Source organism: Limanda limanda, chromosome 16 (assembly GCF_963576545.1).
Source record: "Limanda limanda chromosome 16, fLimLim1.1, whole genome shotgun sequence".
NCBI lineage: Eukaryota > Metazoa > Chordata > Actinopteri > Pleuronectiformes > Pleuronectidae > Limanda > Limanda limanda.
This window is the reverse complement of record NC_083651.1, coordinates 20,020,475-20,045,633: the sequence shown is the minus strand read 5'-3', so window position 1 is coordinate 20,045,633 and position 25,159 is coordinate 20,020,475. Positions and strand designations below refer to the sequence as shown.

Below are 25,159 nucleotides of genomic sequence, written 5' to 3'. Positions count from 1 at the left end.
AATTATTGTTTTGTGGACTTTTCCATTCACTTTCCATCAACCTTACACTTAATTTCTTTAATTAATACAGATCTTGAATTCATTTCTCTCCACCATCTTCCTGCCTGATCGTCAGCCCTGGTAGTTGAGGCCTCATGAGATGCAAGTTTGTGTAGAAAGAGGAATGTAAGAAAGCACCAACATGTACCGAGATAAGACCAAGTGTGAAACTTGGTCAGTAAGAGACGCAGAGTCTGGAACATCTGAGGGGGGCGTGTCCCGTACATCCTACATTAAGGAAGTGTCTCTTCACGCGGCTCTTAAAGCCACAAAGTCCAGTTTCAACATGTCGCGACATTAAAGCCAGAGGTCAAACTGTATTGCTTTCAAAGTGGGGCTATTAAAAAACAGAGAAACAGAACACAGTGTGACATTAGAGCACAAGGATAAGTTCAGGCACTTGGCTTGTCGAAGGTTCAGGAACCTTTCAGACACTTCTCTTTAAACTGGTTCCACCTCCCAGTCCTTCATCGTGAAACGCTACGACACCACAGACATGGAACAACACGTATTCTTATGTAATTTATATACATACTCATATCTACGGTTGCTACAACACTCGTCATCTTCCGCTCGTCAGCCTCTGCTCTTCCATCCGACCTTCCGACCCTCCCTCTTCTCAACATCCCGCAGTCCTTTCCCCCCCACCCCCACCCACCACCACCTGCTCGCCTCCTCCCTTCCAGCACATGAACCGGTCCCTTGTCATATGACCACCTCGCCGTTGCTGTTGTTCACCGGCCGCAGGCTCTGATCGTCAAAGCGTCTCCTGACACTCCTCCGCACGGCGTCCGCTCGCCTGTAAGGCTGATTCCTCAAATCTGAGATAAGGGGAAGGATGGGGGGGGAGGGGGAGATAAAAGAGCTGTCAGTCATCCTGTCAGGGGAGGTTTGATGAGCCAACATGCTCGCTGTGCTGGCAGCCGGTCTCTAAAGCAGCCTGAGGTCTACACAGGAGGAAGAAGAGCTCCTCAGGTCGGCCGTCTCTGGACGTTACCACGGAGACGAGCAGCTGGGTTCGGACTCGGGAGCTTCTCCCAGAGAGCGAGATAATCTGAGACTTAACTTTTGAGAAATCAAGATTTACCTTTCCAATAAAGAAAAGGTAAATTAACTACAATAAAGAGGAGCAGACATTCAGATGTTCTGGTATTAAGGTGATAGAATGAGGAGGAAGAGGAAAGGGACAGGGAGGTGATGGAGAGAGGGAAAACAGGAAGGGAGGTAATAAAGAGATGCTTGCCAGGTTCTGGACACATCCACCACTACAGGGGTGCTACTGGAGGAGTTCCTTACCCTCGAGTAGACATTGGGAAATTTAGTAATGTTATTCTTCTTTAGGGCTGGATAAAGAGAAGACACAAAAAGGGAGGTTAAAAATGGAGGAGGAGGCGGATGACGAGAACATTTATCCTACTGGCTTTGCACAGAGAGCGCTGTGAGAGCAAAGCAGGGTGGCAGCAGGCTGCATGGAGGGGGGGGGGAGAGATGGGGGTGAGGGCATGACAAGAGAGAGAGAGAGAGAGCTGGAAGAGGTTAAGTGATTCAACTGACAGGGAGGAGAGGAGAGGGGGGGGGGGCTGAAGCTCTTATAGCTGTTTCTTTTTTTTTGTTTTGTATGCGTTACTCGACCCAGGCTGCTTTGCAGAGCGGCTACCAGCAGGAAAGTAAAAGTGCCCGTTTCAAACTTCCAGCACAGAGCATTTTGTGAACTGAAAACAAAAGAAACGGCTCCAGTCGACAGCAGAATCACATTCAACAGCATCTTCACCCAAAAAAACACAAAGCATGCAAACACAACCGATGAATGAGTCACCGCCACACAGAGACACAAGCAGGATGCACGTTAGTAACACACACACTGCAAGTGAGAAAATAAAGAAACCTGAAATGCAAAAGAATAAAACACATGCAAACGTCAAGCAGCGGGTTAGTGGGTCTGCCAGACGAGCAGGAAGTCACGTGAGAGTGCAAGAGTCAGCAGACCTGAGCACAGCGGCAGGGCTAAACTGGGAGAGCGGGGGGGCTGCGAAGAAGCAGTCAGCGTGAAGCAGGCAGCATGCAGCAGACTCTCTGACAACAGCAGTGATGATAATATGACGATGTGATGATGAACACACAAACATTGACTTTTCACACTTGGAACACACATGAGAGGCGTGTCATAATGCCACAGGCGCTGTCACACAGGAAGTGAGATCACACCTGCCATGAGATGACTGAAGCTTGTACATATAATTAAATATGTGACTTTCTGCCACGGCGGCATGTCGGGCGACCAAATTGGAATCTGAATCTAATCAGAGATAATCTGCCCCATTTGTAAATGAGTATCAGTCTCCCACCACTAGGGGGCAGCACCCAGCCACACATCTCGGCTCCTTTACATGAGGGGAGACGCTCCACTTTAAATCCAGTCAGTCCAGGTGAGATTGACCTCAGCGACCTTTCTCTGTGACATTATGTTTTGCCTTGGTTTATAACATAACGGTGGTGAATGAGGACACTCCATGCAGAGGAAACCGTTTAACCCAACACTGTGTCATGCTCAGGGAGGGGAAATACACACAATACACACAATACACACAAACAGACATGTGTGCGTCTCCAAAAACCGTGGGATCCGGGCACAGTGCACATGCACAGGTCCGAAGTGTGTGAGTGTGTGACGGTTAAACCAGGGAAGAGTGTGTGAGAGGGCATGCAGAGGGAGAGGAGAAAACTTGAAGGACATTTTGTTCCAGTAACCTTTGAGAGGAGAGAGAGAGCTATTAGCTTAGTAATGGTACTCCTCATTGAGGGCGGACTCGCAGAAGAACCGAGAGCCGCGCTTGGCAGTGCGGGCGGTGAAGGGCACCGTCTTCAGCACTGCATCCAGACAACAGAGACAACAGCCAGGACGAGAGGAAGACAAACACAAGATAAGAGAATGAAGCAGATTCCTACAGAGGTTGAGCATTTGGTTACAGCACGAAGCAAAAAACCCAACAACAGCATCAGGACGGGCCGGGGGTGCACAACGCCTCACAGACAGTGTGTGAGTTTCATTTAGCAGATTAAAGTACGACTCAAAACTGACATGACTCCAGTTACTAGTTTTGTTATTGACATTTTCTGCATATAAAACTAAAAAAATCTAGTTTTATTGTCACATCAATCTCACAGCCGTGGGCCCTTCTATAAGAAGGATATACAACTTATACTTTGGTGAAAGAGGCAACAATACTTTGACAAATAATATTGAATTACAAGTAAAAGAACATATTAACACAAGTATTACAAGTATAAACAAAATGTTTACAAAAAGTATTAGATCAAATACTAATAAAAGACTCCTGTGAGTATTATTGTAACTTATAATTTTGTTAATAGTAATGAATTAATATACTGATATTAATATTATTAATATCCAAAGTAAAAGTACTTTCCAAAGTAAATATACTTTAGTCACTATATAAAGAAAATCTATTTTCTATTTATATAAAAAACATACTGTCCAATAACTTTGTTTTTTAAACTCAAATATCCACAACAGTATCAATCTCAACTATACAGTAGATATGTTATACATCTAATAAAGAAAAGTAGAAGATTTGTATATATATTAAAGTACCTCAACACTATTTTAATAAGTTACATTCCACCACTGTTCATGACTAGTTTTCATCTCAGTAAACGTCTCATTAATAAATATCACCCGGCCCAGGCTACGTACAGGTTGTGTTACAAAGCAATGACAGAGCAGATCAGATAAAGCAACGATCATCAGAAACATTTGAGCCGATCGTCTCTGGATTCACTCGACTGTCGGTTCATGTTTGTTCTCAGAACCTCGTGGATCTCAAACATCTGACACCAGCTGAAGAGTCAGAGCCACAGTCGTCGTGTTAGTTGCTTTAGAATCACTTGGTTAAAGACTAAATGTTGAGCATAGAAGAGGACCTTCATGCAGAGCACCCTGGTGTGTGTGTGTGCGTGTGTGTGTGTGCTGTCACAGACGGCCGCCGGGCCCAGGTGACGTTACCTGTGATGATGTCCTCAATGGCTCCATCTTTGCCTTCGTACACGTGGCGGCTGTCCTTCACCTGCTTCTTCCTCAGCTCCTGGATCAGGTCCTGCTGCTGCCGCTTGTTCTTATGGGAGGGAGACTGAGGCACACGCACACACACACACACACACACACACACACACACACACACACACACACACACACACACACACACACACACACACACACACACACACACACACACACACACACACACACACACACACACACACACACACACACACACACACACACACACACACACACGTTATATGTTAGTTGTTATTACAGTATTGTGCAAAGGATCCTCACACCCATCATTTTCTCTTTCTCTCTTTCTCTCGTTCCACTCATCCCTTCATTCTAGCGTTTGTCCTGTGAGATAATTGAACCATTTTGGAGGAAGCAGCTGATCCTGAGTGGATGTGATGTGGCTCAGCAGGCGTCAGACTGTGCAACCAGATATAACCTGCACCCAGCAGGTGTTTCACTAATCTGGAGGAAGAGATGTTGAAGCAGAAGAGGAGGAAGTGGAGCGCGTCTTTCCTTCTGGTCGCCGTGTTCCACTGTCGCCTCCTGCCCTAGAAAGCGTTGGGGAGTAGGGGGGGTGAGGAAAGAGAGGGGCGACTCACCTTCTGATCTTCCTCCATCATGGCCTCTTGCTCTAGAAGTTTCTCCATCATTATCTGCTCCTGTCTCTTTCTGTGCTCGTTGTCCTCTTCCGCTTGCTGAAAGGACAACACACCCACGTCATGTACACACATACAACACACACTGCTGCTGTTTCCATCATAGAATTCAACACTGGAGCTTTAAAAACCACATCAGCAAAACCAAAGGTCTGCCAGCTGAGATGATGCCTGGGTATCGTGAGCAGTGTGGAGTCGTTAAAGCGAAGGAGGAGTTCGGGGAACGGAGCTGACACACAGCTGCCGTGGAGGGAAAACAGCTGAGAGCAGGGAAACACTTCCAGAGCGTTGGATTGAATCCCAGTTCATGTAAAACCTGTTGATTTAACTGCTGCTCGGAGGAACATATGAAGCTGTTTACTTACAGAGCATCAACAGAACACACCACTGCCACAACAAGCAGTAACGTAGTTTGGAGAGGTACTATAGTACTTTTATAGCAGTTTTTACATCATTATATCTGCTCATTTATTTCTGAAATCCGTACTTTTTTCCTGACACACTTCAGGACCTCAAACACATAAAGCACATGAGCATTTCAAAGTATCTTTACATCTCGGCCTCGACTTTCCTCAGCTGCTGTGGTGAAATAGACATGATCCTTTTCCACTGGTCTTAAAAACCCATTAACACCCACTGACATCTGGCTTCTGTCTGCAGTGGGAATGGATATAATCCGGATTCTCTTCCGGGTCAAACGACTCTGCAGTAGACGCAGATTTTTTAAATCGGCTCCGGCTCTGATCCCCAGTAATGGAGACGTGACACCTGGGTGAGCACAGCATTTTCTTCTTCTTTATTATGGCGGTCTTGAAGCCGATGCTGCAACTTTTGCGGCGCAACTTCCAGGAGTTATTCTTATATTACATCTTTGGAACAATGTGCAACAGCCATTTTTGTCTTTGTACCATGCAGGATGCAACACTTGCAAGAAAGGGAGGTGAGATAGCGCCTCAGTTTCTGTCTTTTCAGCAGGTTTTAAATACCTATGTATACCAGCTAATTTTAGTGTTGAGGAGGCATAAGTATGGAGGTTAACATCTGGCCAGGTGTGTGAATTCCACTACGTGTGTGTGTGTGTGTGTGTGTGTGTGTGTGTGTGTGTGTGTGTGTGTGTGTGTGTGTGTGTGTGTGTGTGTGTGTAAGAGAGACAGACCATTTGTCCAACTCACCCTGTAAGCCTTAACAAATCGCACAAACACAGGGAAGAAGACGGACGGCGGCGTGGTTTTGGCGTTCTCCCCGTAGAATTTCACCGCCTCGTCGAAGGCGTCCTGTTACAGACAGGAAGTGGAACGTACAAAGGAAAACATTCAGATGACGGTTTCACAGAGTGGAATTAAACCAGGGCGCTCTCACAGTGAGGTGGGCTCGTGTCACCTGTGCAATCTTGGCGTCGTCCTGCATCTTCTTCAGCTTGTTCTCGTTGTGTGTGATGAAGTCCTTGAGCATGGTGTTGTGGCCGTGCATGCTGTACTCCCGTCTGGTCAGCTCCATGCCTCTCTGCAGCTCCCTCACATCCAGCAGGACGTTCTCCAGCGACACTGGGAACACAGAGAGACTCATGAGAACATGTGTAACCTCAGGATTCAACCGCACGAAACCAAAACGTGATTCTGAGGGATATTTAAATCTTTAAAAGACACTGAATGACTTAAAGCAACAGTATGTAACTTTAACTGAGCAACAGCGCTCTCTGCAGCCACATGCAGTGATTCATCCTGTTGGGCTCCGTGTCCGAGCGATTAAGTGGTTTTCATGTAGAGAAAACAAAGCTTCTGAAACTCGCTCAACTGAAACAACAACTGAGCGTTGGATATTACCCATGATCCCCGGCTTCCTGGACTAAAAGAGCTGCGGCTGTAACACACACACCAAACTATTTATTGATAAATGCTGGTTTTTAAATAACCTGATATACAGTTCAGAGTTGCTCTTGAACTTGCTGAACCTGATTCTGACAACTATCAGTTAAACACTTACAAACAAGCGTCTAGGGTGACAAGTGCAAATGAGAGCTGAACCATTCTCCCTATTCAAAGTCAGTGAACCATCAAACTCCTTTTGAAGCTGAAGGGGAAAACGTTGCATAGTGTTGCTTTAAATCTCCATACAGCCAATGGACAAGAGTTGGCTTCATCTCTCAGTTACGTTAACTTGCAACAAACTCACCTGCTGCAGCCTTCTCCACGTAGTGCAGTTCGTTGTAGAAGAGAGAAACCTGCGAGTACTTCTCTTTCACCACGTTGGCGATGTAGTGTAACAAAGTTATCTTACGGTCCGTCGACTTGGTATCGATAAGCTGAGAGTAAAAGCAAAGTAAAAGAGAAGTTAGATGTAGAGAAAACCTGCAGGAGAACATTTCGAAGTGTGGGAGGAAGTGATTTCCACTTACCAAGTCTAGACTCTGCAGCTTGAAGCCGTACACCGCTCCTCTTTTGCTGCTGTTCATGTAGTTTCCAAGTGCCAGGATAATCTGCAGGACAGCAAGAGCACAAATGTGAGAGAGGGAACCACACATGGATCCAACATTACGCTCAGTCCAAACACAACTTGTTCAATTACCTCAAGAATCTTCTTCAGCTTCTGTGACGACTTGATGGAGACCGACGCTGCGATGACTGCGTGAAGTTGCTGCAGAGACACAAACAGATTGTTGCTTTCTACGAGTCCAACATCACACACCAGGAATAAGAACAACAATATTGGGAAGAAGGCCTCTTTGAAAGTTTTGTTATTTTGATATTTAGTTGTTGATTTTGTTGGAGAACTCACCGGCGTGAGCATCGTAATGCTCTCGCAGAAGTTGCCGATGAAGGCCATGATGGTCATCTTCTGCATGAGCCGCTCGATCTTGCAGAACTGCATCATGAAGCGGTCCTCGTCCGTCAGGGTCTCCACCGGCTTGCGCTCCTTTTCAAACTGACGCATGACTTTAATCTCGTTCTCTGTGGGCTGGAAGCGCATCAGACACTCCACAAAGTCCACGGGCAGAGTGCGGAGGTCCAAGCTGGACGACAGGCAGAGCAGAGGGAGGTGTATAACAGAATGGAAGTAAAAGACAGAGATCGTCCAATAAACTGCTTAACATGCAGTTTTTTCTCGTTCTTTTTCATTTTTGTATTCTTTTTGTACTGATTTAGTTATTTATATTTATTTATTTTAGTAATTTGTTGTTTGTAATATGTTATATGAACAGAATTGTGGAAATTGTGATTCAATTCTCTCTGTACTGGGTTGAAAATCTAAAATACGTATTATACAATTATATATAAATCATGACAAAATAAATAATAAAAAGACGATAAAGGCTTTCACCTGAAAAAATATTATTATGGTAACATCACATATTTACTAGGTGACAACATTAACGTCTCATAACAACTCCCTAGGGATCAGGGGTATTTTGTTTTATTTTGAAAGGGCTTACAGCTGAATGGCCTTGCAGATCTCCTCGGGCGCCTTCCCCACTTTCCTCAGCGTGATGGCCAGGTTCTTCGCCCTGTTGGATTCCAGCAGGGTCACCTTGCTGGGTCCCTTCTGGATCACCTTGTGCTTGCTCAGAGTGATGTCGATGGACGGGCCCTGGGCTTTCGTCTTGAACATCTCCTCGAACTCGTCCACGTTCAAGTCCTGAAAGATGTCGACAAAGAGTCACATGCACGTTGAGGATACAGACACGGACATGGCTGAACAACGGACGAGTGAAGGGAGACTCTTTACCTCCAGTATCCTCTCATCATCGATCTCATTGAAGACGGTGCCGTTGATCTGGTTCGGTTTAAGCGCGACCCAGTTGAAGACGGGCATTCGGAACTTCGTCTTGATGGGTTTCTTGATCTTGACGGCTACACAGGGTACAGACGGGTACAGACGAGCACAGTGTGACTGGTTATCTTACCATCAGAGAACACACACTCATACACACAAACTCACACAAACGTGGAGGTGACAGGATGGATAGGTATCTGAGGTCTGTGACACACACGGATATGACTCCTAGTTCTGTGTGAAGTCTAAAAACAATCCCTCATCTATTTTCCCCCCAAGGAGAGTTAAGCCTCTATGCTCGGGCAGGAGAATAAGGCCAAAGGTTAAACCTTCACATTAAAAGGTGCATATGGGGATGATTTCCTCCCTGGCCAAATGACAAACTATTCATTTGACAGAGATTAAAACTATTTAGAGCCGCCAGACGTGATTCGCTGAGGCTGAGAGCTGAGATGGAGTCAGCAGGGACGTAAAGTGACTATCATTATAAAGGTGAAGAGTATTTCCGCTATACTTATCATTTCTTTTTCGGCGTACCACAGCAGGTCTGTGTCTCAACATGCAACCAACACTCAAGACGTGGTGATCACAAATTCACAAACACACACACACACAAACACACAGTCACAGCACCACAGCAAGGTGTGAGGGTAAGTCATGCAAGAGTTTGAAATATGGTATTTTATATTTAGCTAGTGGTGTGAATCTGTTGTCATTTGATTCAAAGACTTAAAATACCATTTTCAAAACTTGTGGGAAAGGAAGGAAACAGGAGGGGGGGGGTAAACATGACAGGTATAACGTACAGAAAAGTTTGATGGGTCCCTCTGGTCGGCAGAAAAAAAAGAAAGAATCAATTGGAAGACAGGTCAGTAAGAAAGTGGTAGAAGTTAGTGAGAAAGTTTTAAAGCATAAAAACATAACGGAGCAAGAGGAGTTTCACTGTGAAGCAGCTGCAGAACATAACATAAATAAAAATGTATAGAGGACAGTGGTCGGAATACAACTGGATTTCCTTACAGCTCTAATGAAGCAAGATAAGCTGTTAAATGAGCTTCTGCTGTTCTGATATTTCTGTCCTTTGTGATGCCTTAAAGAAATAAGCTGCTATACCCACTATAAGAAAATGAAATACACGTGTATTGTTCCTTACCGGCCAACCCAGAGTTCATGATGACGGTGGGCGTCCCACAGCCGGGCAGTGGTGGAGCCATGGGAGGAGGTGGAGGAGGCAGAGGGCCTGATGATAGTCCTGGGGGTGGGGGTGGAGGAGGAGGTGGAGGAGGTGGAGGAGGCGGCGGAGGAGGTGCCGCCATTGTTGGAATGATCAATGAAGGTCCATTTAGCACTAGGAGGGAGTAGAGATGGGAGGGTCAACAAAAACAAAACTGATGTTTGGAGAGTTGAGACATTTATAATAAAGTTGTATTGTTTTTTTATACACAGGAGTAAAATCTTCTTTTTAAATGTTAATATGTTAGAAAACTGGACTAATGTTAAACCTACATGTGCCGTTCACTGGCAGTGGAGGAGGAGGAGGTGGTGGTGGCGGACCAGGCGTGCCCGCTACACCACCTACATGGTTTGGACTGACAGCTCCGATTGTTCCTCCGATCACGCCGCCCGGCACGCCACCCAACACGCCCTCCACCCCAGGGGGCGGCGAAGGCAGGATGGAGATGTCCCCGTCTCCCTTCTTGTGGATCTTGATGGTGCCCTGCTTCTCCAGCTCGTGGATCTTCCTCTCCAGGTTAGAAGATCGCTGGATGACCTCGTCCTTCTCCTTCAACATCTGCCGCAGGGAGTGAACCTGCGAGCTGGTGTCTTTGTAGACTTCCTGCGTGAGGAAGAGACAACGATTTTTAGAGGAACCAAAGTCCACAACAAAGGATAGTTTATTATAAGACGACTAGATTCTTGGATTTCACAAGTAAGTAAATAACAACTGAAAGAGTCTGACCCTGATGGATTCAAGATCCTTGTTCCTTTGCATCAGCTGCTTCTCCAGCTCCACAATCTTGGACATGGCCTCATTCTCCATGTCCTGCAGCTTCTCTGACATCTATACAAACACAACGAGAAAGAGGAGGTTACACAGTGACACAAAATCACTGCAAACTAAGTAAGTCAAAGCAATCCAGATATATGGTATTTAACGTTTATTATTCCAGAGTAAAACACACTGTGAGGACTTAAAAGTGTCCATATAGAAAGTCTTGGCCCGTGGTTGACAGCGGACACATTAGATCATTGTAAATCTCATGCTGAGAGGGAACTGAATGACGACAAGTGAATGTGACAGGAGCCGCACACGTACGCCCAGCACCCTGTCAATTCACGGTGCCATCAACATCCTGACATGTTGCATGTTAACGTGTCGCCTTCTGCTAGAGAAAAGATGGATCTTCACACGGTAATAGAAACAGTCGTGGGCTCTCACATGAGACATGTTCTCCTCCAGCTCCTCCACCCGCTCCAGGGCAGCGTTTTTGGTCTCGGCATCCTCCAGGAGGGCTCCCACGTCAAAGACGTTATCCAAGTACGCCTGGATCTGCACCTGCAGCTTATCGCTCTCTGTGTGTTTTAGTTTCTGGAAAACAAAGAAATGGCGTGACACTCTGAGCAAAGCAGCCAGGGAAGTGAGAGTGGGGAGGTATTCAGCATCGATCGCACTGCTGCAGCGAGGCAGGAGACGAGGATTCACAGAGCTGACTTTCTGAAGCCCTTATTGACGTCTCTCAACTCACGTCCAGGTAGTCGTCCAGGAACAGCTTGGTGAAGTCGAACTGTAGATGAACCCTGAAGTTCATGTCCTCCACAGAGTGCACGACAATGTTGATGAACTGCATACATGCCACCTATGGAATATAAACAGACACGATAAAGTCAGTGGATGGGGACGATCACAAGAGTTTCTACGACTATGAAATGGTTTCATGCTGATTATCACATCTGTTGTTTTTTTAAATATTGATTCCTTGAAGTTGGGTGTATAAATCCAGATGATTGTGTTTATATATCGGGCAGAGGAGCTTATCTGGCTGATTAAAAGGAGTGAAAGAGACAAATGAACAAAATCCACCAGTTTAACTTCATTGGCTGCATGTGATGAGGCTGCATAAACAGATAAAGAGGGATCTCTTCATAGGGCCCAACACACACACACACACACACACACACAATCACTGCAGTGACAGTGGCTTAATGAACTTCACTGTAAGCTCAGTCGTGGCGGCTTTGACAAAGTCTGTTTGCTTTAGTGTTGCTGTCAGATGACGTCTTGTGACAGAAGTTCAATCTAAAGTCCTATTGAAGGTCTATTTAAACACAGGGTCTGTTGGTTTTCACTCACACACACAAACACACACACACACTGTGTACATCCCCCACTTAAAAGGATATAGAGATAAAAATCCTGTCTGAGTTGCCTCTTTGTTCCCGGTGTCTTTTAATTCTTATCAGCCAGGATCATTAACATTCCTCAGCTTCGACACAACGGGTCTGTCGCGGCCTCTTTGCTCCGGGTCACTGCAGTGTGACGTTCAGCGCTGCATCACCAGCTTGTGCTTTGAACCCTCGGCAGTGGTGACAAATACCAAACGCCTTGATTCTGGATCTCTTGAGCTCAAAAAGACTCACAAACCACCTGCGGTTTGCCTAGTGATGTACGAGGGAGCCACGGGCAATCACACAATCAGTAATCATTAGCATTGTGTGTGTGTGTGTGTGTGTGTGTGTGTGTGTGTGTGTGTGTGTGTGTGTGTGTGTGTGTGTGTGCGCTCGTACATACCATGAAGTCAATGTTGTTGTCCTCGTTCTTGAAATACTCCATTAGCTTCTCAAACCGCTGCTCCTCCACACACACCTGCAAAACAAAGCACATCACCGGATTTAAAGAGGTGAAGAGAGGAAGAAACGGAGATCAATGCAATCAGTCAGGTGATTTGCATTAATAACCCCCGCACCACCTACCTCGCATCATTTACAGTGATTAAGTCATAATTGGCATGGGATTTAAGTCTTAATATCTAAGATGTCAGACTTACACTAACAAAATAATCACTGCACCCTCAAGCATCACAAGGATTAAAACAAGCTTGTGCTTCTAAGAGAGATGAGGGCGTTTGTTGGTGGCTTATAGAGAGCTGGCAAAATAAAAACCCAAATCCTGGTGACACTGTTTTCTCAAAAGAAAGTGATGTTTGTTGCTGCACAGGAGGTTTAGAGGGATAATAACTTTATTCAGTGATAATCAAATGACATCAATTTCAAGATTTTGGATTCAGAATGAGTGGAGCTCCTGCGAGCACGGGTTCTCCTTCCTGGTTATTTTCCAAAAATAATTATTCTCGTAATATTACAGCTTGTTCTCATTAAATCACGACTTTATTATCCAAATCTCTAGATTTCTCCCCCAATATGCCCCTAGTCATATTTTTTGTTCTCTCAGTAAAAGCCCTGATGAATGTAGGAGACAAAAAGAAAAAACATTGAGAGATTTTTTAAGAAAGAGGGTGAGAGAGCAGGCGAGAGTTGCCTGCAGTTCAGACAGGTCACGAGGAGGGCAATGAGGGAGACAGAGCGTGATAAAGAATTGAAGGGGAAGGGAGGAATAAAGTGGAGGGGTGCGTATCCCCAAACCTCTGAATAACAACCCAGAGCCTCCAGCCTCAGCCCCCTTCATCCAACTTCTGACTCCAGATTATCAAAGTCTCTCGGCACACTAAATCTTATAACATAACATTTGAGTCAGTAAGAAAAAATAATGGGCGCGAGGTCATCATCACGCTTTCCCAGCAGCCAACGCAACCATGATCATTTCTCTACCTTCATCTCATTAGAGGAGCTGCGTCCTCCCCGAGCTTTATTCTCCCACTAATGCCAATGCCTGTGAGAGCAACACTCAATATTTCATTCCATGGTGTAAATATTGCATTAACCCGCAGTCGACCCATGTTTGTGGGCCGACTGCAACAACCCGGGGCTGCTCCCTCACACAACCTCCCACTCTTTTCTCCGGGTGTCAGAATACCTCATCCAGACAGCCATGGGTCAGGGTGAGGTTATCTTTAACATTTGTTTCTCTGCTATGCTCAGCTTTGATGTGTCCGTCTAATCCACCTGACACACGCACACACACCTCGCTGTTGTCTCAGGAAGTCCTCCCGAGGTTACGCGGCTTACCCGGTGTCTGTTATTTGTTGTCAAAGTGCTCATTCCTAGATGCTACTGTTTTACGGCGGTGAGGAATTTGCCAGGAGGAGCATTCCTCCGGCGCTGAGTCACTGTTTGAAATTGCAGAGTTAAAATGTAATGACATATTCGTCTCCGTGCGGCTCCTACCTCCTTAAAGTTGTCGAACGCAGAGAGAATAATTTCGTGTCCTCCTCTCACGAGACAGACCGCCGCCAGGAGCTCCAGGACCAGAGCTTTAGTTCTGTAAAGTGAGGAGAGAATAGAGGAAGAGATGGGGAGTAAATTATAAGTGTCGGCGCTGCAGCTAACTTGTAAAAGTCATTTTCAACCAACACTGAAACTTTTATGTAAAACTGAACTGATCTGTTTATCACAATTAATGACCTAGAATTTTACGAATGTGGAGGAAGAATAAAACAATATCATCTTCAATATCATAATTTCATCAATAGCAATATAACAAAGGTTTAATATACTGTCCATCAAATATAATGCTTATATATTGTGCAAGCACATTGAGGAGGTATAACAAATAATTGATCAACCTCAGTAATATATTTTTCTGTTTAGAACCACAAACTTCTTCCAGGAGGAGGAAAAATCTATAATAATGTGACATCATGACATCACTATCGACTGATATGAACAATAATATCTTGAGATCATTTTCGGTGATATCATCAGCCCCTAATGAGTATTATAAAACTTAAATATCCTGACACACTGACACTAGGAGGTGTGACACATAGCTTTGTAGTATCAGAGCATCGAAGGTGATAGAGCTCCACATTTTAATCCTTTGGATTAAGCAGCAGGTATGAAATATTAATACTTGGGGCCTAATCCGTGTGTGTGCGTGTGTGTGTGTGTGTGTGTGCGTGTCGGAGCGCACAGGACAGAGCGTGTCAAGCCTCTGGTTCATTCATGCAGGATTTCTCTGCCTGGATGAGACTCCATGTGACAGGTGATGCAAAGTGGTTTCACATTCATTTTTGAGGGAGTCCTTCGGCCCCGGGTCATGAAGTAGAAACACACCAACCCACACACTTTCTCTCACACACACACACACAGAGAAGTGAGTCCTTCTGGTGGCTGCCTCAGTAAGCAGCTTGTGTGTGCCAGCGGTGGCCTGACCCGTCTGTCGGGATGAATGTGCCCCAGAGCAACAACACTCTGGATCAGACTGCAGGTGCACTGAGCCAAACACTGGACTCTGAGTGTTCCCTTTTCAATCTGGGTCCAAGTTGGACAAATGTTTGGATCTTTTTGATACGTCTGCTCTTGGGGTCATTTTGAACTTCTGGTTTGAACTTACCTGGGGTTTTTATTGTTGAGACTTAGTGCAATTTCATTCACAGCATGTGGGTGTGACATGACCATGTTGAAGCCATACTGGAAGATGAATGAAAGGGAGAAAGACAGAGACAAATAAGCTGATTATCGGTGAAAAGGAGACACTGAATGAGAAATAAGTGCGTTCTGCTGCATAATAAATGAAATGTGAAGAATAGGCAGTGGAAAGAATGTAATTTGATCATGTTATATAAATGTGCTTCAGTCCAAAGGCCCAGGACGTCCAGAATGCAGAGGGCTTTACCTGGTAGTTCATGATAGCACGCAGGCACATGATGCAGACGTGGACGTCGTCCTTTTTACAGACCAGTCTGGAGTTCTTCAGCGTTCGCCGGCTGGGCAGCGTGTTAGAGCTGAAATCCAAATCATACAAAACACAAAAACAAGTGAGTGAAAAGAGGAAAAAAACAACTATTTCACTAAAAGAAGGTTTCAGGTCTATCACCATCCGAACAAAAACAAGAAAACAGATGCCATTAGTGAATGAGCCCTTCACATGAGGGAGGCTATTAAACCGCCACGCCACCTTACATTAACACACACACACACAAGAGCCATATAATCTATGGCCCTCTCAAAGATATCACTTACAGCCTACACAATAGGAGCCAGTCATTTGCATGCAGCGCAGTGATTGTGCTGTGGACAAAAACAAGACCTTTTACTCCTGCTGCAACTCACAACTCACAGTCAGAGAGAAACAGCGGAGCAGTCGAATAAATGAATGATATGCTGAGCCAGTTGGAGCAAAAAACACAAACAAAAAAACCCCAGTTTATTTTCAGACTAAAGTCACGAGGTTCAATTACCAGCCTGGTTACTGGGGGAGAAATGTGTCTTCAGGCTGCTGATAGACACGCTGATTCGTGTCAGCTCTCCGGTGCCTGAAGGCTTCATTTCTCTGAGTCACAAAGCTCTGTGTGTGTGTGTGTGTGTGTGTGTGTGTGTGTGTGTGTGTGTGTGTGTGTGTGTGTGTGTGTGTGTGTGTGTGTGTGTGTGTGTGTGTGTGTGTGTGTGTGTGTGTGTGTGTGTGTGTGTGTGTGTGTGTGTGTGTGTGTGTGTGTGTGTGTGCGCGCGCATGTAAGGAAGTGGCAGCAGTTTTGTGTTGGAAACGGTAACATACGCATCTGTTCCGTTTCAACTAAAATGAGTTAAAACAGTTGTAAACGTGAGTCAGAACCAAAACTGTGTCTACGTTGTGTCACTGGCCAGTTGCAAAACAAGCTCCCTGGAATAAATGCATTTGATTGTTCATGAGACACAAGTCATTTCTTCATCTCCTGCTGAATCAACATCCAATTTAAGGTGCGGCACGACTCGGAACAAATTACTTTAGGATCAAGTGACGAATATTTTCTTTATCGCAAAGAACAAACTAATGATTACAGAAGACCGGGCTTCTGTAATGCCTCAACCTGCTTTGACTTGTCGGATATTACTCATCTTGATTTTTTTTATAAACACATTAAACACCACATAGAGGGATTCACAGCACAGGAAGACAAGTAAAAAGATTCATGTTAATGGAGTGAAGAACAACAAATTCTTGACTTGGCAATTCAGTTCAGTCCACGTCGGTCAGAAAACAAGAAGAAACAGTCGGACAGAGTTTATAGTTGAACCTTGAAAAGAGAGTGAGATGATGATTTAAAGGAAGTGGGTTGGTATTTTGATATTTTTATCTGTTTAATGTGAAATACTAATTTCCTTAATATTTACATAAGATTAGTTTAAGAACTAAGGACAGGCAACAAGATACATTTTTTGAAAGTGGATGGTGAGAAGTATTGAAAAGTTTTGATAAACAAGTCTGGGTGAAATTTGAATCACATGTTTGTCTCATTGTTACAGTAATGAGCACAGAGATGGAGGGAAAATACAAAGTTATGTTCTGTGGATGAAGTGAAATGAATTTCCATTTTCACTGAGTAGGAAACATTCCACAACACATGTGCGTTCAATCCAAAAAGCTGCCGGCTAATTTTCTCAAAAGGACAAGTCAAGTGCATAATGAACAGATTACAAACATCACCACAGAACAACACTGATGACTACAACTAAAGGTTTGTAAATCACACACAAACACGGCTACGGGTTTTCTTTCTATCTCTGTGCAGTTCTACAGGCGTACCGTTTGATTTGAGAGCACTTTGGACAGCTCTGCATGCTTGGTGATCTTCAAGGTGGCAGTTTGAAGAAGACACATACACACAAGTCTTAATTTGAATGAGTTATTAATGAGTTCAAGTTATTCTAATTCAAAGCTCATCTAAGCAGCAGCATGAGGGACAAAGATTCTGTATAATGGACAATAGGACATTTTGAAATGATTAAATCACTGAGACAGTGCTTCTTCATCATGCATCCAAAATACAGAAGGTATATAAAGGGAGCCTAATCTATCTGTGCTGGTTGTGGACTAGTAGTCAGCTCTTTACAGGACTTCTGCAGAAACTAGGCAAGCTTCTGCACAGAATGGCCTTTAGGGAGACACACAAGCAGCACACAGGCACAGAGGAAAGAACAATGAGTGCAGAAAATCCATTTGCTCCAAGCAAAGAAGAATTCAGTCTGAAGCGCGGGAGGGGAGGCTGGCAGTACAAATAATTCACATCCCCGACACAGACAGCGGGACAAATAAACTGGGCACAGCTAGCAGAGAGGTATAAAGTACAATGAGGCAGGGGGGGGATTGTTTGTGACTGTATGTGTGTGTGGGGGGGAGCTGGGATGGTTGAGGCTGCACAAAGCTCGCTGTGAGCCAGCAGAGCGGAGCTGAGACCTGCCTGCTGTCGAAGACGGGCAGACAGTGGAGGAGACGACTATGGAGGAACACGAGGACAGAACAGAGGAGACAGTCAGTGAAGACACTGACCTGTTACACGTTACTGCACACTCTCGAGTCATGACACAATGCTAACAGATGCAGGCCGCAGACGGTCATTAGTGAGGTCAAGGAGGAGTAAATCGCCATTTTACAGATTATCATGATAATAGAAATATTTGTGTTGGGGTCTGGGGTGACATAGACATAATAATATAGACATAGAATATATAAATAACAGTTGAATTAACTCCTTGGATGTTAAAAAAGTTAACGTACAAAAGCTACAGTGGACTGGTTCAGTAATTCAATGAGTATGTTAAAAAACTTGGGATGTTCAGCAACAGGTCTCAAGGGAAAGTTTCCATAAATTATGATAAACTTACAGTTGTGGCTTGAAACAGAGAAGATATCAGTTTGATCAACGTCTGGTAAAGACCACAGACTGTTCACAACAACAGACGACATGACAGCTCCCAAAAGAGAAGCCAAATCGTCTTGATTGCTCCCTATTGGCTAGCACCAGTAGAGATCATAAACCCTGCCTCCTCCGTGTTAGCAGATGGGACACGGACCAGACTAAAAAAAGGCAAACCACACGTAGAATACATTAGTAGTAGAAGACGTTTTCTGTAATTTTCTATATTTCTTGTCACACAGTTTTCCGGGCTGAAACGTCATGATTGACAGATGAGGCTGACCTGTGATTGGTCGGGTTTGTTTATCGGCAGGACCTCGATACTGAGCAGTCATTACTGCACAGACTATTTATATTTTGGCTTCATGTCTGTTCAATAGGAGGCAGGACACACGTGTCGTCTATCTTTATGTAAAGTCTATGGTAATGACCAATGGAAAACTTCCAGCATCCAACTCTCTGAATGAAGTGTCACATATTTTTTGTCTGTGCTTCATTTACTAACTTTATATATAGATTACTCAGCAAAAACATAGTCTTACTTTCGACAACTACGACAATGAATAGAATTGGCTGACTATCATCATGCATGGATTTCATCTTCAGCAGACATGTGCCTCGTTGAATCAATAGCGGTCTTTGTGTAGAATGTCTTAAAGTTATCCTCGTCAAACAAATGGATTAGAGGTCGCAGAAGTCACAGCCAGTTCTGTACCGAGACATCAATGGAATGACAGGGCGGATTAGAGAAATAAAGCAAAACTGAACAGGATTTGTGCTGCAGAGCGTATATTAGCATGGGCTTATGAATTAACTGCTGTGAAATATTTCGTGCTCAGGAAGTGGAGTTAAAATTGCCTGTGTGCTGCTCATAACAACAAAACAGGAAACAGCGATTCATTCCATTGAGGAGATTTTTCCTTCCGCAGCCATCATCTGTCACAGGGGAAATCACTGTCCATCATGTGTCTCAGTCATGTGCACAGCCAGCCCGAGTCTGACAATCCAAAAATAAAAATAAATCCAGACAAACGCACGCTGCGGCCGAAATGTGCCTTAAGCCATTTAAAGTCTTACAGACCTCATGACTGTACCAACGGGCTGCTGGCATCTTATGAAATGTGTGGCTTCTCAAAAAGAATCACGGTACAATCACAAAGCTCCAGCTGAACACTGGTTAACTTCAAACAGATGGTTAATGGTGAATCCTGCAGTTTGTGTGTGTATTGTACCGTATGGTGGAACTTCGCCCGCCACGTGTGATGCCGTTCCCCGTGATGGGAGACGGCAGCGTGCTGCCTCCATGGAGGTCTTCTATTGAGCGGCTCCAGGGCTTCGACTTGTCTATCAAAGCCTCCGGGTTATTCTCCAGACAGTCTCCATCAAACCTGTCAGAGCAAAGACATAGAATATGACAGAATATGATACAGAACACGTTTTTTTATTGAACACACCTTTTAGACATATAACTTAAGATATGTTATGAGAGCTAACATGCAAGGGAAAATTAACTTTATTTGAAACATGACAGTAACAGCATTGAAACGCTAACATCAGCATCACTGACACATGCCACTTGTACTAGCATGCTAGCAAAAGGCCTTTCCGTACCAGTATTAAGAGCACCTTTAACAAGTGGCTAATCTAAACTAAACAATGTGTGGTTAGAATTGGCAACAAATGACCACTATGACCTTTGAACCTAACAAAAAAGTCAAAGTACACATTAAATACTTTTTCTCAAAGATAGATTGTGATGCGCAAGATGGCGGCAATCGTAGCGTATAATAGCAGGATGAAGTGGTGACCTGTCGATGAAATTTACACATATCTTTTCTGTTTGTGTTTACAATGGCTCATGTTAAGTTGTGCTTGGCAGAAACTTTGGAAAGAGCTGCTAGTTTCAGTTTTTCGTATGCCCGAACGCACTTAGAGATAACCATTCACAGTTTCCAGTGGACAGACCATAATAACACACACTGAGGTGGGGTAGTGGGGGAGTTTTAAATTTAACACTGTGGCTCTTTGGCCCTGTGCACAGATTTTGTGACTGACTAATAATCACGCAGTGAACCCATGAATAGTTGGCCTATGGTTGCTATAATAGACAGCGCCAATGTGTCAGCACCGGGCCCCGGGTGACTCAGTGTTTCTGACGACCGGGCGGCAGCAGCAGTGGTGGTGGTCGTTGTCGTGGTGGTGCCGGCGCGGTGTGGTGATGCATCAGCGGCTGTGCAGAATAGCCGCATTGTGTTGGCTGTCTGCCCTGCATACACACAAACATGGTAAAGAGAGAAAAAGCTGGTGGTGACTTACGTGACAGCATACTGTGCGAAAGAAAGATACTCCACCAGCACGTCCAGGCCTTTGTTCTCTTCATTTAGGAACTCTCTCACCCACCTGAGGAGAGGATGAAAACAAGGTTAACTCAAAAGGTTGATCAGCAGACAGACTCTTGGAGAATCAAAGGATTAGCTTTTGGTTAGATCTTCATAGTCAAAAGTTTCTGTGTTAAGTCCTTAAATCAGAGAGAATACAACTCACTCGCCAATTCTGGAAAAAAGCTGGGGCGTCTACAATTCAGCTTAAAGACAAAAGAAGTACTTTTCTTTTCTTTGAAAGAGAAACTGTACGAATGTTTTGTTTGATCATACGTAATCGAATGTAATGTTTGTCTGACAATCACAACAATAATGAGCACATGGAAGTCCTCCCTGCCTAAAGATCAGGAAAATAAGTTGCTATTACAATAAGAGATATTTTCAGATGTTTATTTGTATAAAAGGTCACGTTATTTTGTATTTTTAACACTCGCTGCAGACTTCGACTGTACCTGACCTCAATATAGAGATGTTTTCTGATCATTCACCCTCCCTCTCCATCTTTACCAAGAAGCAATGTAATGATGCGTTCAATAGACTTCAAAGCTTCCTTCCTTCCAAACACACCACACAAACATGTGTTTGCAAAAGATTCACACACACACAGTGTCTACCTCGGTCTCTACGTCACACACACACACACTTTGTAACTCTGATAAAGACAAGTCCCATGAATGATCAAAAGCCTGTTCCCACCTTCCTCACAGACACTGAAGTGGGCCACCCACTCAGCACACGTTGTATTCTGCACAGAACAGCTGAGTTCTTCACAGGACAGCTCCCGCTACCTTTGGCAACTTTTCTGTTCTCCTTCCTACGTCATGAGCGACGTGAGCTGAATCCCTGAACATCTTTATTTAATCGCCTCCTATTAGTGCGCCGTGTCTTTTGCTGTTTTCTTTTATTGAAGCTTCGCCAGGCCTGATTGCTCGGTGATTAAGAGAAATTTGCAGGGCATAAACATAATGACACACAGGCTGGCTTTTTGAGTGGCACTGCACTGATGAAGATGTAGGAGTAAGCTGCTTTAAAAATCCACTAGCTGCTTCTTTATTAGGGTCCCCCGTGGCGGAGCTGCATGGGAGCGAGTGAGACTAACGAGAGCGTCCAGGCTAGCGGTGCCTGGTAGGGCCCCATGTGTTTTCAAAGGGCTTGGGGGTGTGGCCTGCTTTCGGACCACATGGTAATCATTACCACGGAGGACACTTAGTAACAATCCTCCCATTCACCACATGTTGTTGGCCACTGAGCAACATGTGAGGAGCAGACAGGGAGCTGGGACTGTGCACGCTGCAAGTACGGGCACAATCTGCTTATTTTACACTGCTTACATGACAAATACGTTTCTCTGTTCCACCTCAGAAAAGAAGCAGATTCTTTCCCTGTCTGAGCGGGGGGGACATCTTGCCTTCTCGCCACCCCCGCCAACCCCCTCCCATCCTCTCAATCTCTCTCCCCATCGCTCTGCCATCATGGTAATGCCTCATTGCCTAATCTAGATTAGGTCGATTAATAAAGTAATCTAGTTATCAACAAAAAGGAGTTAATCCAAACAGCGCCTGGACTGCTGGGGCCAGATGGGTGTCGTCTCCGGTTCGCAGGTCTGGAGTTTGTTTTGGTTGGAGGAGCCGAATCCAATCGGTGTGTAAACAGCGCGGAGGCGTGTGAGAGACGGTGTTGTCAGAAACATGACACGATCACAGAATTTCTGCGAGAGTGAAACGGATGAATCGGAGTTAAGTAATATGTGAGGGGGAGGACAAAGAGAAAAACTGAGGGATTAAGAGAGGTAGTTTAGATAACGTGTGTGTGTGTGTGTGTGTGTGTATTTGAGATCTTGTGATGGTTGTGTAACTAGTATCTCTGCCTCTCTGCTGTCACAACAGTCTGTAGCCAGCAGATGCCCTCAAAGTTTATTCTACTTCCTGTCCTAGATACAGGGTCTACAGGGTCTTTTGTGGGTTTTTTCCAACATGCAATGAAATCCCAACATTTTCCAGAGGAGCTGTATGCGAGAACGCAGATGTGCGAATCAGTTGCTCTGGTGCAGAACGTTTCCTGACAGACATTTTGGACACTTTCCTGTTGTTGTGAAAGCGTCTGACCCAGACCATCTCCTGCTGCGTTCTTCATATTTCAAAGACAAAACTCCAGAAAATATCTGCATCCACTTTTCTGGGTGTCATGTCTGAAAACGGCAAATGTCTCCTGTGGTTGCCAACCTCCAACATCCCTCTCAGCTGTTGGCTCTCATCCTCATCCCGACTAATAAATGCTGACGTTTCATTAGTACACTCAGTATCCCATTCATCAATTTCTCAAATTGGCCCAGTTCCCCTTTAATGCTGACGTTTTCCTTGATTTGTCTAATATCGCTTTGGTTAAGAACTATAACATTTATTTTCATGGATTTCACTTATGTTGAGTATATTCTCTGTTATTGAAACTGTGAGACGTATTGTGACCAGTGTCTAGTTTGTGTACTGCTTATATTTAATTGACCATCACATTAAATACAAATCTGATTCTAATTAATTTAGGACTTGCCTTGATAAAGGATCCTACAGATCCCAGAATGCATTAGGTCTTATTAATAATGCTGAGCGTCTATCGGGGGCCTCTAATCGAACAAACAGGTCTTGTGATCTGGAGCGAGACAAAACAGAGAAACCTTGTATCTCACTAACTCTCACTGAGATATTGATCTTTCAATGAGGATGACGGAGCTGCACTGGATCAGTATCAGCTGTGACAGGTCTGAGCTTGTTATCCTGGAATACCTGGAATTACAGGAGAAAACTGAATACGTTTTTTTATCTGTTGCATAATCATTTAGCAACATCTCCAATAATACCTCTACAGGAACAGGATGGCAAACTGAAACGCCGAGTTGTATCAAGTTGTGCAGAAAGAAAAACGCGTTTTCCTTCCTCCAGCGTCTGTTCATGTGTCGGCCGCACCGAACAATCAATCGATTCATCTATCCTCCATCGCCACATGGCTTTTCTGTGTAATATTAGCACGGAGCGTAGAGATGAATGGGGGATGGTGGTGGCGGTTGTAGCGTCAGCGTCTGCGTCTCCGGGTGTCTGGAATGCCAGACTTTTTTCTCCCCCCTGATTCTAATATAACCAGGTCCAGGACTTTTAGAGCTGCACAAGCTTCACACAATCCGCCCGTGACTCACCCTATATGATTGGTCCGTAATGAAATTTCCAGTTCTCTCAGGACTTGGGTGGACTCCTGAACCCTCCGTCTGAATTTCTGGGGAAGGGAAGAAAGGGGGAAGTTAATATTTCATCACACCACAAGGAGTGTAAAGTCGGTGAGTGGTAGCACTGGGATGTTTTGGCTGGGGAGAACTTTTAAAGGTCAGACAAACAGACACGGTGACATTTATATTTGAAAACAGAAAAGAGCAGCGCTGATTATAAACCAGAAAATCAGAGCTGTGACCAGGTTGTTATGATCAGTTACTATTCAACAGGCTAAAAGAGAAGCTGAGTGACTGGAAACTGTGAATATAGAAAGAGTTCCTGTTATCTTGTTTGCTCATGCTGGTTCAGTAATCCTTCCTGGTAGCAGCGTGATAAAATCAAGTCACCTAATTGGTTACCTCTAAGACCCGAGCAGGACACCAGGCGGACCCACATGCACACATTCTTGTTCCCGTTACTGTGGATACGGTGACTAGAAAGAGGTTTGGGAAAGACTTGCATGAGGGTTTGGAGCTGTGCTCGCAGATGAAACAGAAAACAAGAGTGAAGAGAGAGAACGTGAGCGTGTTTCGCTTTTGATTCCATCCTCTGACAGGAGGTGATCTGCAGAAACCCAAAACAAAGGGCCCTTCAGGCTGTTACACAACTGCAGGGACAAAAGAGGCAGAGAAAATGACCGGTGGTGATCGAGCACCAGCGGCCTCAGTGCGACGGGGAGGGGAATCCCAGATGAGAGGGTGTGAGACTGTTGCATCAGAGGAGAGACAAAAAGTAAAATTCAGCTTTTAATGTGTCGCTGTCTTCTGAAGTTCCAAGAGTTCCTCACATCACAAACGGATTTTTTTATATTTTGTTTAGGGATTTCTGCGCTGCTTAAAAAATAAAAATAACACAAAGCCAACCAATCCCTCTTCGCCTGGTACAGTTTTATTATGACAGGAAGAAAGAAAAATCCGAATGCATATATCCCTGTGGAGTTCAAGTTGGTTAGGATAAGAAAAAAGTGAAGAATCTAATCATGAGAAAACTCTAAAAGTTTGTAGAGTTTCTATACATTTTTAGACCCATTGTGTTTCCTGCTATTTGAAGTGGAAATAAACCAAGATAAAAAATTTGCAGTTATATCAATATCGGTAGGAAGGAAACATTTAATAATTTAATAATAAGGTTTTGGTCAAACATTGAATTTTGAAACAAATTTAATTAACAACAGAGATGATTG

General features: G+C 44.4%; 1 protein-coding gene across 2 annotated transcripts in view; it reads right to left on the bottom strand.

Moving 5' to 3' along the window:
* Positions 1-720: 720 nt before the first annotated feature.
* Positions 721-25,159, bottom strand: part of fmnl2a (formin-like 2a) — a 50,151-nt gene continuing 25,712 nt past the window's right edge. Inside the window, exons 4-26 of one of the 2 annotated variants that reach the window (XM_061088420.1) lie at positions 23,907-23,983; positions 20,655-20,738; positions 19,571-19,726; positions 15,341-15,449; positions 15,059-15,135; positions 13,891-13,984; positions 12,338-12,412; positions 11,295-11,405; positions 10,988-11,137; positions 10,508-10,609; positions 10,054-10,384; positions 9,701-9,895; positions 8,500-8,624; positions 8,207-8,409; positions 7,552-7,786; positions 7,342-7,410; positions 7,172-7,252; positions 6,949-7,078; positions 6,157-6,320; positions 5,949-6,050; positions 4,720-4,815; positions 4,064-4,187; positions 721-860 (exon numbers count right to left, since the gene is read on the bottom strand). In XM_061088420.1, the coding sequence (XP_060944403.1) occupies positions 745-860; positions 4,064-4,187; positions 4,720-4,815; positions 5,949-6,050; positions 6,157-6,320; positions 6,949-7,078; positions 7,172-7,252; positions 7,342-7,410; positions 7,552-7,786; positions 8,207-8,409; positions 8,500-8,624; positions 9,701-9,895; positions 10,054-10,384; positions 10,508-10,609; positions 10,988-11,137; positions 11,295-11,405; positions 12,338-12,412; positions 13,891-13,984; positions 15,059-15,135; positions 15,341-15,449; positions 19,571-19,726; positions 20,655-20,738; positions 23,907-23,983 (3,006 nt within the window). In that variant the 3' untranslated portion in view covers positions 721-744. Of the gene's footprint in view, positions 861-2,760; positions 2,908-4,063; positions 4,188-4,719; positions 4,816-5,948; positions 6,051-6,156; positions 6,321-6,948; positions 7,079-7,171; positions 7,253-7,341; positions 7,411-7,551; positions 7,787-8,206; positions 8,410-8,499; positions 8,625-9,700; positions 9,896-10,053; positions 10,385-10,507; positions 10,610-10,987; positions 11,138-11,294; positions 11,406-12,337; positions 12,413-13,890; positions 13,985-15,058; positions 15,136-15,340; positions 15,450-19,570; positions 19,727-20,654; positions 20,739-23,906; positions 23,984-25,159 lie in introns of those variants that run through there. The other variant, XM_061088421.1, reaches the window with a different exon arrangement.